Source organism: Sinocyclocheilus anshuiensis, unplaced genomic scaffold (genome assembly GCF_001515605.1).
Source record: "Sinocyclocheilus anshuiensis isolate Anshui unplaced genomic scaffold, SAMN03320099.WGS_v1.1 scaffold183, whole genome shotgun sequence".
Lineage (NCBI taxonomy): Eukaryota > Metazoa > Chordata > Actinopteri > Cypriniformes > Cyprinidae > Sinocyclocheilus > Sinocyclocheilus anshuiensis.
In genome coordinates, this window is record NW_015548309.1 from 3608524 (window position 1) to 3623301 (window position 14778).

Consider the following 14778-nt stretch of genomic DNA (forward strand, 5'->3'; position numbering starts at 1 on the left):
CACAGGCCTAAAGTGTAAGCAGATGTTTGAATGTTTAGTTCTCTCTTCTATCATAATTAAACAGGGCTTTCATGTTGTGTGTGCTGAAGCTCCTCCGTGGGCGCGATCTCGCTTCTGAATTGCGAATAGCAAAAATGCATCAGACAAATGTTTGAAAAACAGCTGGTGACTCTGGTGAGATAGAATTTGCAAGATAATGTATATATAGCAAAAATACATGTATGTGTCTTTTATTAATTTCTCCAGTACCAATAGCAGAACCGTTAACGTCAGAGTTTTCTTTCATAATTTAGCCCCGGGACCGATTAAATACCGGGTTTCGGTACCCATCCCTAGTTAGTATGCTATTATTTGTGTTTTGAATTTTGTGAACGGGAGATCCTCTTTTGCTATGTTATAAGCCGGGCTTCGGGTGCTTTCACTTTCGATTTCACGATCTTGTCAGGGAACGTTTAGCAAACACTGAGGAATCAAATAAAAAATAAAAGAGCCTCCATAGCTTAACATGAGGTAAACAGCAAAGATAAGCTTTTCAAAATGAAAACAAAAAGAAAAGTAAAACTAAACTTGCTGTTGGTGACAGTGCTTGCATGTTTTTTCCCCACAAGAATACCAACATGTTCACCTTCTCTGGTTTAAGAAGCAGTTTTTTACTTTAAAACCATCCATCGGTTCATCAATATTCGCTACATTTTTGCTTCAAGCTTGTGCTGACGCGCCGAGTATAAACCAGGCTCTACTCTCTAAGCGCTGCGCAATTCAAATGAGTAGCGCGGATTCGTTATGCTTTCAGTTTCGTTTGCCGTTTGATGTTTCTCATATGCAACAGAAATGGCAGCGCTTAGGAGTTGAACAACTTGATGGTCGCGCCAGTGCGAACGCACACAAAACTTAGCCTATAGTCGCACAGGCAGAAAACATGGTCGCAGTCTGGAGCCCTGTAAACCTAGGAAAGTAAAAACAGACAACAGTAGGCTTTTTGACTACTGAAACCTAAACGTTAAAACGGAATCCAGAAAAATTTAAATGGAATTCATGAAAAAATAAAACAGATTTTATAGGGTTCTAGGTAAGAGAGTGTGAGAGAGAAGTCTGTCACACATGCACTCGACAGAAGCAGCATTGAGCTGGCACATTTTGTGTTTGTTTGGCTGGCTCGCTCTCACTGTTGCCTCCGCAGTACACAGAGTCATTAAGGCACTCGAGAAGACTCTGGGTGATTTAAGGTGATCGAGTCCTGCTGCGGTGTGGTTACGGCTGCCTGAGGGAGAGGGAAATCTCAGCTGTGCCCTTTAAAGTGTTGAAATGCACCATTAGGGTTGCTGCCAAGGACAGAGTCATAGATGAGTGTTTGAGAGCAAGAGAAGATGATTCGGTGAGTGCACTGTTATCAGTAAACTGCTTCAGTACAAAACATGCAGTTCAGTTCAATGCATCACTCCCTCAAAGCTTCAGTCTCCATGACCACCACTTACCTGAGCTGGGTGATTTAAGGTGATCGAGATTCGGTGTGGTTACGGCTGCCTGAGGGAGAGGGAAATCTCAGCTGTGCCCTTTAAAGTGTTGAAATGCACCATTAGGGTTGCTGCCAAGGACAGAGTCATAGATGAGTGTTTGAGAGCAAGAGAAGATGATTCGGTGAGTGCACTGTTATCAGTAAACTGCTTCAGTACAAAACATGCAGTTCAGTTCAATGCATCACTCCCTCAAAGCTTCAGTCTCCATGACCACCACTTACCTGAGAGAGCACATCTAGTTCTGTTTAATCGCACATGTGTGGTCCTTTTTCTTAAGCTCGTAAGACAATAAATGGCATGATCAGAAAAAGGCCTTCCTGGAGGTATGCTATCATTCACACATGAACCCTCTACAGATAAACACAGGCAGGTTCAATGTATAGGTCAGTCTCTCTGGTTCCATTCCACCATTAATCAAAGTCTCCAAACTTCGCACCATGGTGAGAAATATTTTCCTGTCAACTGCTCGTTGAAATCTCATCACACGTCATATGAGCAACGAGGAACTTGGTACGGAGCAAACTAGAACGGAGACTAGGGGTGGGCGATATGAGCTAAAATTCATATCACGATATTTTACACTGTCCAGGCGATATCGATATTATATTGCGATATAAGAAAAAAAATTACAGGCAAAATATTTTAACCTTATATAACTAGAAAAAGTGAGGGATTGGAGTCGGACAGACCTGAAAAGTCTTTTTTTTTTTTTATTGTGCCATTGTTTTTCTCAAAAAGTGCAAATGTGAAACATGAGGTAGGCTTGTATGAATTAAATTAAATTAAATATTGTGTGTTTGAGTAGGCCAGTGGTTCCCAAACTCTTTCTGCCGGGCCCCCTTTTTGTAAAGAAAAATATTTTCAAGGCGCCTCTACTGCCCAACCCCTCTTTTTTTTCTGGAAAGTCTCTTATGCTCACCAAGGCTATATTTATCTATTAAAAATACAGTAAACACTGACTATATTGTAATATTGTAAAATATTGTCAATTTAAATGATCTATTTGAAAGTTTTTTTTTAACATATAGGCTACTCTATACCTGTGATCAAAGCTGAATATTCAGCATCATTACTCCAGTCTTCAGTGTCACATGATCCTTCAGAAATCATTATAATATGCTGATTTGCTGCTCAGTAACCATTTCTGATTATTATCAATGTTGTAAACATTTGTGCTGCGTAATATTTTTGAGGAAACAATTTTTTCACGATTCTCTTATGAATATTTGAAATTGTTCTTTGTGTCAGAATGCTGGAGTTTGTCAAAAATAGAACGCGGCGGCATCAGTTTACTGTCATTGATATGTCGTGTCGCATCCACAGCAGAGAACATCACTGGGTTCTATTTGCTTTTGTCACATCGCGCCGCTCGCATCTGGTGTAGACACGTTGTTTTGGTATTTGTGAATCTTAAGTATATTCATAATCAGCTTTACGTTTACCTGGCACTAGGGGAGTGCGATATTGACAAAAAATAATTACGATATTATCGCAGACGATATATATCGCACACCCCTACCTGGCACTGGAAGTCTTTTCACAAACTTGCAACTTTCATGCTTAGAGCAGAACCACATTGTTCATTTATGGCGCTTTTCCACTGCGTGGTACGACTCGGCACGGCTCAGTATGGCACGGCACGGCTCGGTTTGCGTTTCCAATGCAGTTACCGTGCCGTACCATGCAGTGGAAAAGTGCCATTATATTTCTACATGGCTTCCTGCAATACAACTCTGACTCTTCAATCGCGCCATCTAGTGGTCTGTTATTGATACAACCACAACTGCTACAACTGATAATGGAGCACTCAAGCGGTTACTGTGAGCCATGTCGAGGTTAATTAAAATGTCAAATTAATATTTTGCGCTCAATTATTTACATATCAGACAAGTTTACACAGGAAAATTACACAGTGTAGTCTTTATCACCCTGCAGAGGTTTCTTTTGAAAAATAATCTGCTGACTGTACACTATCCCCAGTTTGGGAACCACTGGAGTAGGCGATTTTGTGCTCTATTAATTTGGTCTGTTATGATGCTCTGATTACTAATGCCTGTGTAGTACGGTGTTGCACACAGAGGACAAAAGCGTTCAGCTTCGACTCTTTATCGTCATTTGTGTTCAAATTTGCAAAGCGTACCAAATTGAACAAAACAATATAAATGCAAAATTTGAATTCATGAATATATAACGGTATCCACGGTATAGCAAAATCCATATCATGGAACAACATAATACACTAGTAACAAGTCACTTTCATACCGGTATAGCGCCCACCCCTAACGGAGACACGAATCAAATCACAGTACCGCAGGTCTTCTTGACCCTGATTTCAAAGCAACAATTTCTAAACACTCCCAAAAGAGAAATGGAGCTGTAAACATGATTATAGGTCAAAAAGAGTCCAAACAAGTTTGTTTGAATGGTGGTTGTCGATCTGATGTTCATCTGTTGATTTACGCATGTAGATGTCGAATGAAGCCGAGCTACGTCACATTTAGGTTAGTTAGTCGACTTCAACTTACAAATGACTAAAGTGTTTAATGACATTTTAAAAGATTAAATTTTACTCCGACTGAAATCAAACTCTCCAAAACCCAGTATACTAGACAATTAGTAACAGCATTATTTTAATCTTTATAAACATATATTTAAATAAGTTTTTATTTTAAGAATATTGTGCACTTTTGTTGTTTTTATTGGTTCTTCCTATTTAGCTTTAATTATTTATTTTTTTTATTTCAGTTTAGTTTTAGTAAGTTTTGTAGTGCAACCTATACTTTTTATTTTAGTCAGTTGCCAAGGCCAACACTCTAAAAAAAATCCTGGGTTATTTTTTTAACCCAAATGCTGGGTTGGGCAGTATAAGTCTATTTGAATCAGTAATTATGTCCCCACTGGATGCAACAAATGCCTTGTTTGTAATGGGTTTTAATGCTTTTGTCTCGTCGCTCCAGCCGGGACACGGCCTCAACAGTATGTGAGAGGCGTAACATTTCCATCTCACGCTTGAGGTATTCGGCCAATCACAACGCATTGGATAGCTGGCCAATCACAGCACACCTCGCTTTTTCAGACCGATGAGCTTTGTAAAAATCGACGCGTTTTAAAAAGGCGGGGCATAGAGGAGAAACAATAATGTACAGTATGTGGAAAATAATGTATTTTTTTAACTTTAAACCGCATAAACACATTTCATTACACCAAATACACAAAATAATGTTCTTTTTAGCAGCATCATATGACCCCTTTAAATGTATATTTTATTTTAGCTTTATTTAATTTTTAGCTTAAAAACATTTTTTATATTTTTAGTTAACAATAACAACACTGCTTACAGCTGTTACTGTTACATTTCTATTGCTCTAAAAACAACTTATCCTTATCTTATTCTGAATTTTATCACCAGCCTCTAACACTTATTTAGGCTGCATCATTACATAGTTCATATTATTAACATTTACTATAAATAAACCAGCTTATATATAACCCGCATTGAACCATATGCAATAGTCATGAACAGGGCTTCCCCCTATTATCTGCATCACATTATTCATGTCATAAGCCTGTTAGGTCTAAGAATCCTGGGAACAAAAGCTTTACTGACATAACGCCACAACAGCGCAAGGTATGCACAAAGCTCATGCCTGAATCTGATGCCAAACAGCAGCGTGAACACGTCTATCAGCACCCTGGTTCCCCTCTACACCCTCAAATCCAGTGGTGCGAATGTTCACTGAGGTCTCAACAATCCTTAGTCAAACTACAGGCCGTTTGAACCTACATGACGCGATGACATGGACAGGCCTGCATTAGAGATCCCGCTGCGGGACATGTCACTGCCCTCCCCTCCTCTCGGCTACTTTACAGAAGCAACAGTAGCGTGATGTAACAGTTTTACAGATGAACAGCAAGCCTGCTTTATGGGTGGCTAAAGAGTTTTTTTTTCTTCTTAGAAACAAGGCAGATAAAGTAACAATGCACTGAAAGCATCACACCAGCACCTTCAGGATAGATGAGTGGCATAAAAGAGTGTCTGTCCTAAAAGAATTTCTGGGATGTCACCAACCCCACTACAGATCATCTAAACCCACTATGGTTCATCATCTGTCAAACGTCCAGAGTTACACTGCTAAGAACGGAGCCTGTTGATATTCAGCAGACACAGTCCGCACTTAGAAACAAGGTTATCACAGTTAACTTAAAATAAGTTACATTTTTGTCACTTGAAAAAAAAGTTACTTAAAATAATGTATATATAAACACTTATTTCATTTCAGCTAGTCACCAAAGAAACACTGATTTTGACTTAGTTTATCTCGATGTACTAAAATAACAAACTGAAATTCAAATTAATAGACATTTAAAACAAAAACTAATAAAAAATTACAAAAGACAACAAAACTACTGAATTACTAAAATTAAAATGAAAACAAAAAATATAAAAATAAAAACTAACTCAACATAGGAATAAAATCTATATTAGTATCACAATAGCACTAAAATTAATAACCCTGGTTCCTTTTTCTTTACAATACAAGTGAAAGCTATGAAAATTAATAGACATTTAAAACAAAAACTAATAAAAAATTACAAAAGACAACAAAACTACTGAATTACTAACATTAAAATGAAAACAAAAAATATAAAGATAAAAACTAACTCAACATAGGAATAAAAACTATATTAGTATCACAATAGCACTAAAATTAATAACCCTGGTTCCTTTTTCTTTACAATACAAGTGAAAGCTATGCACTTAGCCTTAAAAAAGAAACAACTATGAATCAAAATAATATATGCGTATGGATTTTAAAAAATGTAAATAATCATTAAAAAAAAAAGTTTGGAAATGGAAATTAGAAATGTTGCCTTGGCAACTAACTGAAATAAGTTTAAGTTGAAATATTAAATGTTCTAGCACTAAAACATTAATAAATCAAAGTTAAATATAAAAAATAAAAATGACAAAAGCACATAACAAAATTACTCAAATTAAAATGAAAACAGAAAACATAAAAATAAAAACCATGCGCTTGGCCTTAAAATGAAATAATCAAGAACTAAAATTAAAAAAATACATATTATACACATTCATATATATTTATGTGGATTAAAAAATTCAAATAATAATAATAATAAATTTGTATACAATACAATTCAATGCACTAGTGCTTGAAAAAAAAGAATAATTTTGTCAAAGAATACATATATAAGGACATCCAAATGTCGTGTTATGGCTCGTTCTGCATTAAATCCTTGGCAAATGATAACAGTAATAATAAAAGTAAATTTCTTTATCAAAATCTTTTATCCTTGAACTGTATGCCATCTTCATTTTGTCAGCTAAGATAAGATAAAGAAGATATTCATTTATTGATAAGAGATTCATCGAGAACACAGTCTCTGTAAAGTCCTTCCAAGGAGTGGTCAAGCCAGATAAGAGTCAAAGAGACGCTCCATGGAGTGAACCGGCAAATTCCCATAATTACCTAATCTAGCTCTGGCCACACAAAGCTCATGATAGAGAGACTGACACATAACAGAAGAGTGACATTTCTCAAGTTATATCAAGCCATACAAAGTCTGTTTCCTCACATCAAATCTGACATTGCTTTTGAATAGGGAAATGAAATGACATTTCAAATGACCACATCGTCAATCAGGACACACGGACAAAGCAACCTAATCATAACAGAGAACTGGAAAAATACTCAAACAATCAGCCACAACTATTTCACCGGCCTTGCTCCAATACTGCTAACTTCAAATGCCACAAAACTGACCTACACACACTCAAACAACACCTTTCTCCACTTTGAAAGTGAAAAGCAAAACTAGATATTTATATTTACATGCAGAGGAAGTGCTGACTTGTATGCTAATAATGCTATAAAAGAAAAACTGCAACTGAAACGAATATAAACAATCTTAACCAACACTGCAATATCAATTCATAGCTGATCACAATCTTCACATAAAGATAAATCTGAAGGATTCTCAAATAGCTTTTTATCTTGAAGATCATATCACAAATGGAACTACAACACACTTTAAATAATAATAAAAAAAACTTGGGTTCCTTTACATAAATATCAAACCTGACTACATTAAGTATTGCTTAAATCATGTACAATCAAACTATTCAATTAAATTGCAATAAAATTAAACTGCATACAACTGCTTATCTAAAGCATTACATAATCTGCGAGTGAATTCATAATTAAAGTTATTATAAAAGTGTTACAATTTCAAGCACGATATATGTTTTGGAACGGTATGATTTGACCCGGATAAACGCACGCAGTCTATGGCCACGACACGCGCAGTGCAGGTCTCTTTCAGTCATTGGAAACAATCACTCACGAGCTCGAAAACAACGCGATCCGATCAAACACCCAGTGAAAGCACTCGGTAGATCGGTCACCGATCTTCCCCGGACAGCTGAGGGTAAATGAACGTGAATTTATAGCTGTTACGCTGCTAGTAAAGGTTTTATAGGCCAGGAATCATCGCTGCACAATGACACACGACAGCGGATGAACGGTTCAAAACGAGCTCCATCACTGATTTCACGGATCTCGGCACAAGCAGCCCATGTTACCTTTTTCATTCGCGGTGCCTCGGCCACGGTGCCGTCGTAGTTGACAAACGCCTCGCCGCCGTTCAGCTGCGGGTCCGGCCGCTTCATCGCGGACGCCTGCGGCATCTTCACGGGGTTCGGAGCGGTGGTCACCGGGCTCGGCTCAACCGTCACGGCCGCTGCTGCTGCTGCTGATGGCGAAGTAGAGTTATTTTCACTCTTCTTCTCCTCTGCTTTAGGTGTCAGCGGAGATATGGCGGGGGAAGCGGCTTTACCGGCCACGTCTTTTAATTCGACCTCGGCCATTTTCGCTGTCACAGCCTGGACTGACATCGCTGCGATCCGCACTGAGCTTTTTTTTTTTCCAACAGAGAGAAACGACACACGAACGGATACGCACGATGGGATGACGCGCGGCGCAAAGCACCATGGGACATGCAGTTCACGTTACTAGAGCGTCTGTTACGTATCTTGTTACGCATGGATAATAATAGCAAACGGTAGCAGTACTAATATTAGGGATTTTTTTTTTTTTACATTTATTTAAACTTCAAACACTACATTCTATTATTTTCGTATAATAATAACTACTAATGTACTTTTTTATACCAAACACAACTATAACTTTGACCTCACAAAAAGTACTGTGGCACTACAAATGTACAGCGATGGCAACAGATCTTAATACCATGCATGGTGCCGAATAATTACCATGTGGTATTTAGAAGGTACTTCCAGTGATAGCATGGCTTTACCATGTTTTTATTCAGCTTGACCACTGTAAATTATTTGTAAGACTTCTTAAAACATTTCTTATATTCTCTCATACATTACAATTGGCATTCTAGGAAATTTAAGTTGCAGTACCAGTGAAACTGCTATAAAAGCTTTTATAAAATATTAAAATAACACATATATTCTTAACATTTATAACCATTTGTAGGTGGGCAGCACTACCATCCAGTGGTTAACACTGGGAATAGAGTTAAAAAATATATATAAGAACAATGCTGGGCATTTTTTAATTTAAAAACCAAGGACAAAAGTGGAAGCTCATTCCATTTCAAGTTTCACTTCAGACACAATATAAAATACAAACAATAAACATTTCTTGTCAAATATGTAATTTGGCATTTAAGATCGGGATCATCTTTCATCCCAGCTCTTCTGTATTTTGTCAAAATAACAGTGAAGAGAAATAAGAAAAGCCCGTCACTGAGAGCAAATAAATGATCATTATTAAAAGTACATATGACTTATGCTTTCATGGTTGCATGTCATTTCAAGTGCATGAAGAAAAACTACCAATAACTGCTTCATAACTCATAAAATCATAACTTCTGCAGTGTCCACCCATCCAAACTAACCATAAAGAATTTACATTCATGAATAACTACATTGTTTTTCTTATGATGAATGAAATACAAAAAATACGTATACAAAATCCAGTGGAACAAGATCCATTTTGACACTGTTTCAAGTTATAAATATCTCAGTGTTGAAATTTAAAACATTTTCTTCAGCTAAAATGACTTTGTGTTTAATCTGTATTTGCATTAAGGTTGCAAGTAATGTGACAGTACAATGCATCTCAAAAACATGCAACATCACAAGAATATAAAAGTAAAAAAAACAGCCTTTATCACATCCCAAGGCTTGTGCAGTGTTCTCCTCTGACAACATGACAAACTCAGTCCCCGAAGATCCAGAGTACATTCACTCCCGAAAGACCTAGATTTACTCTCCTGGTACAAAAAAAGGGGGCAATGGTTTCATCCATTTCGTACGTCAATGTAGCACATACTTTCAGGATCCAAATAGCGAACCAAAAACAGAAACAACTATCCTAGCTACAAAATTCCTTAAAACGATGCAGATCCCAGATAACATGATAGATCAACACTCACCCCAGCATGCCCGACTCCTTGGTTTTGATAATGTAGAGAAACATCAGGATGGTATGAAACAAGTTATTTCTGCCCTGTGGAAACACAATCAAGCATTAAATCACAGAAAAGTTACTCCACTGTAATTATGGTTGGAAACTATGTCCTTACCTTAGGCAAGCTGTAGATGTGGCCCTGGTAGACGAGCTGATAATGAGGAGGGTTTGTGCTACTTTGATGAATGCAAAACAGGTTCTCATTGGACACGTCTGTTAGAAATTCACACATAAAATGCCAGAGTCATAGATTAAACAGGCTGTATAAAAAGAGGTTATAGTTAATTAAAACATTAATAAAATAATATACACATTCAAGTAGTTGCCAAGGTAAAACTCCACAGAGTCATAGATTAAACAGGCCGTATAAAAAGGGGTTATTATAGTTAATGAAAACATTGAATATAAAATAATATACACATTCATGTAGTTTAGCTTGATTTAACCAAAATGAAAAATTATTAAAAAAAAAAAACTATATAAACATTTAAATATCAACAAAAATAAAAAATGTCAAAAGTGCACAACAAAATGACAAATCTTTTTTATTAAAACTAAAATATTAAAACTAATTCGAAATCTTATTAAAAACTATAAAAGTATCTCAATTATGCTAAAATAACACTGGTATAAAACTCAATGTAACACACAGTCTATGCACACCTGGTTTATCAGGCGTCTGTATAAAATGCTGGGACGTAAAGGTTTTTCCGTCGGGATACTTAGGATGTGGAGGAAGCCGCGAGTCCAGGTACGTACAAAGCACATGCATCAGGATCTGTGTTCGTCAAAGTGTTTGCATCAGTGTAGAGTAAAAGTAAATGCAATGCATCAATATTATTTTTTATGCTCTCATCTAAACTGCAATGCATTGGTAACATGGCATTCAAATGCTGCAAATGTTTGGAAGAACACACAGCAGAATCTATCGGAAGGTCTGTGTCCCATTTCCGGTTTTTCAGATCTCCTCCTCCATTCCAGCGGAAAGAGCTCATGCAGCCGCTGTGGGCTAGTTCTGCAAGAGCATTGATACAAATGAACATTAGCAGTACAGTAGCATCATCTCTGTTCATGAGACAGAACCACGGTAAGTCTAAATATTTATTATGTTTAATCCCAGTTGTGTATTCTGCTCACCCTTGATTCTCTCCACGAGATACTCCTGGTTTGGTGAGATGTCCAGATACTGTACAATAGCATTGAGGGTGGGGATTGCAGAAGCTTTGACCACAGCAGCTTGTTTGAGACTGCTGATACTGGCCTCTTCACGAAACAAGGGCAACAGAAGTGAGACATAATGGAAACGTTTACGTCTAAATATCTTTGGCAGAAAAGACAATTACCTCCGATCTGGAGCTCAGGGCAACCCATCCTCCTGAGCTGACTGTTGACCGAGTCCATCTCTCTGACCAGATTAACTAGAATGGTGTCATTTATCCACTGGAATAAGTAGAAAGAGAAAAATATGGACATAATTTACAGACTATTCACAAACTTCATGGCTCAAAAGAAAAACTTATAAATAAATAAATAATTATTGATAATAATAATAATAATAAATAAACAATTAAATGTATAAAAAACAATAAATAATATAAACAATTAAATGTATAATAATAATAAAGAATAAAAATGAGTAATAAATAAATAAATACTGAAACAACAAACTAAATGAATAATAATCACCATTTTATACATTAATAAAAATAATAATAATAATAAATTAATTAATTTGGACTCACATTTCTCAGTTTAGCAGTCCAGCTGTCAATACTATCTGTCACCACACGACTCGTCGTGATTCTTGCCCAGACCTGTAATAAATTGGAAAAATCTACTTTAAAATACTCAAAAAAAATAAATAAATAAATAAAAACTTACAAATAATACAAACAAAATAAACAAAGATGATTTGATATCTTCCTCACCTCTTCAGCGGCTTGTTTAGAGCCCAGCTCCGTGTCGTCTTTATGGGCAGACGGTGCCTGTGAGCGGCAGGCCGGCTGATACTGAAACTTCCTCAGGCTTTGTGCGTAATCTCCCACCGAACGACTGTAGTTCCAGAACGATGGATTGTGTCTTAGAGATGTTGACTCTGGACTCCCTAAATAAGAAAATATTGCGAAGAAAATGTTGTAGGCCACTGCTTAGCACAGCCACAGTTTGATTCAACACCTCGTGTCCATGCAGGACTCTTACCCAATTGACTGCGGTGGCTTTTTTCCTCCTCCGAATGTAAAAACTTCTCCAAAGTCTTCAGGTCATCGATGCAGTCCTCCTTACCTCCGGGCGAATTAAAGACTGACGGGGATGTGCGGTACCGAGCGCGGAGACTGGTGCCCTCTGCTGGTCCGAGGTTGCTTGGGTACGGAGAAGAGCCTGGAGATGGACTATAGTTCAACACCTGCAGACATAAAAAGCAAGAAAGGAAATGCAGTGGGTGTGTGAACAGAATAGAATATCAAAAATACAATTTTAAAGAAGCTTTTTAAAGTACTCAACCTTGCCGAATGCCATGGAGGGTGAGAAGGGTCCTCCTGCTGAAGAAGGGCTGCTCAGAGGTGGACTGAACCCAGACACACAGCTGGGGGAGAACTTAGGGCTGGTGCTTGAGGTTCGCGCAGGGCTAAAACTGAGTACATTCTGTCCCTGCAGGGGCGACGACTGGACTGAGACTGGAGCTTCTTCCTTTTCTTGTTTCTGAGGTGGAGAAGCTTGAATCCCTGTTAACAGCAATGAAGGATTAGTTTCCACCAATACCAAAGCAACAGACTAAATATTTTTTAAAGCAAATCCGATCGGTTCATTACACAGTCCTTCATCTTGGGAAAAATCTGGCGATTTGAAAAATCTTTTTATAGAATTATTTATTCTTCATTATGTAATAATAGTTTTAATTATAATAAATAACATTTGTTTGTTTGTTATTATATAATTACTGTATTTATGCATTTTATTATTATTTATTTTAATCATTAAGGAGTGGAAAAAGTTTTTTCCCCACAAAATCTGTCATTTTCTGTTGCTGTTTGGATGTAGTAAAACCCACTGATGTAGCAGAAAACACCTGTTTGCATTTTCTTCTATCACTGGCTGTATATTCTAACATTGAAATCAGGATTCGGCATAAAAAATTAATCCATACATGTGAAAATTATCTGAGAAATGACTCAGAGGAAGATGGGAATCATGTCTTTGTGGCAGTTTTTCTGGTGACTAAGTGATAATACCAGACTTCTTCACCTTACAATGGTTGTTGAAAGCATAAGTGCTACTAAATATATCATATTTTGTGAGAAAGTGAGACATGCTAGAGCAAAACAGCTATTTTTGTAATCAGCATTCATTAAGCAATTATGCTACTGGGCAGTGTAAATGCATGCAAGAATTGTTTTTTCGGTGAGAAATGGCATTTTGCATGATTGTTTTTACCCGAAACACTTCTTTCCAGATACCAGCTAACTCACCTGAACCCCTGAGTCCAAGTAGTCGATGTTGTTCTGGACTGACGGTGATCGTGGACGGGGCCATAGTGTACTTGAAATACTTCCAGAAGTCAAAAAGCGCATTGAGACTGAACAGGGAAGCCAGGGCAAGCTCTGTCCAACAAAACCAGTCAGATGAAAAATAACATACCAGATCACTGACACGCTTTGAGCTCTTATTATACACTTACCAATATACCAGATGGGCCAGTAGGTTATGTTGTAGTATCTGCTAAGAAGATTTCCAGACCTATAAGACAATGTGACTTGGTTACCCGTGGTTTAGAAGACACTAAAATCACATTAGGGACTATTAGGGGCATATCTAAACTCACATCTCAGTATAGATCATCCCAGCCAGAGACACATTCAGCACGGCCCATGCCAGGTCAACCTGTCGAGCCTGTTCCTCCCTCCTCAGCTTTATGGTCTTGTCGATGAGGGAGGTCATGCCGTCCTTTAATGTCATATCTGCGCTTGATCCTCTACCAAACCATAAGCTTTCATAATAAAACAGAAAGTATAAACAGACAATATCAGCAGCCACATAATGGATTCCAAAGCATCTGAACGACTCGAATAAGACTGCAATGCTTTTGTGTGTAAAGAGAACAAAACTATATAATATTCAGTTGTGATTGTGACATGTTATTAGTATTATAATCCATGTTAGCCAGCTATAACGTTCAGTTACATCATATGAGCCTTTCATGCATGTGCACTTGAGAAATACTGCCCTAGCACGAGGAGACTCTCGCACGACAATTAACAAAATACGAAAAAATATAGGTTTTTTTTATGGGTAAATAGTTTCTAAACTTTACAAAAAGTAGTTTAAAAGGTGATTTGATACATACTTCCTCTGCATCAGCCCTCCATGAACGCGGTAAAGTATGAGGTGTAAAGACAATATATCAACAGACTGAAAAGAGCAGCAAATAAATTACTGTCTGATGGCGTTTCAAAATAAAAGTCTCTCGGCACAGTGTGGCCTAAACATGCCTCAGATAAGAAAATGATATGTAGTAAAATAGTTAATGGCTTACCCCGACATGTAGATGTGAATTTTTATTCATTTCTTGATAATTGATATGAAGATCGAAAAACAGTTTGTTTGTTTGTTTATTTGTGTGTGCAATTGATTTTCATATGAATTAAAAATCTTATGAAGTTTAAAATAATAAAAAATATTTATATTAATCAGTTATAATACTATATATAATTAATTACATGACGTTAAAGGCAAAGCTG

At 37.1% G+C, this 14778-nt stretch overlaps 2 protein-coding genes across 2 annotated transcripts in view; both read right to left on the reverse strand.

Annotated features, from left to right (window-relative positions):
- The window catches only part of LOC107656398 (putative adenosylhomocysteinase 3), a 43305-nt gene extending 34750 nt beyond the window's left edge, over nucleotides 1-8555 (reverse strand). The window contains exon 1 of the mRNA XM_016444256.1: nucleotides 8122-8555. Coding sequence (XP_016299742.1) covers nucleotides 8122-8433 — 312 coding nt within the window. The 5' untranslated portion in view covers nucleotides 8434-8555. The remainder of the gene's footprint in view (nucleotides 1-8121) is intronic.
- A 707-nt stretch (nucleotides 8556-9262) lies between these two features.
- Nucleotides 9263-14472, reverse strand: LOC107656402 (transmembrane protein 209-like). The gene is made up of 15 exons (XM_016444260.1): nucleotides 14385-14472; nucleotides 13863-14027; nucleotides 13719-13777; nucleotides 13510-13641; nucleotides 12545-12765; nucleotides 12242-12446; nucleotides 11971-12146; nucleotides 11785-11856; nucleotides 11386-11482; nucleotides 11180-11305; nucleotides 10960-11057; nucleotides 10706-10820; nucleotides 10158-10255; nucleotides 10008-10081; nucleotides 9263-9845 (listed from the first exon to the last, which is right to left on the reverse strand). Exons 1-15 carry the CDS (start codon nucleotides 14393-14395, stop codon nucleotides 9791-9793), a joined length of 1704 nt encoding a protein of 567 aa, XP_016299746.1. The 5' UTR covers nucleotides 14396-14472; the 3' UTR covers nucleotides 9263-9790.
- Between the last annotated feature and the right edge of the window lie 306 nt (nucleotides 14473-14778).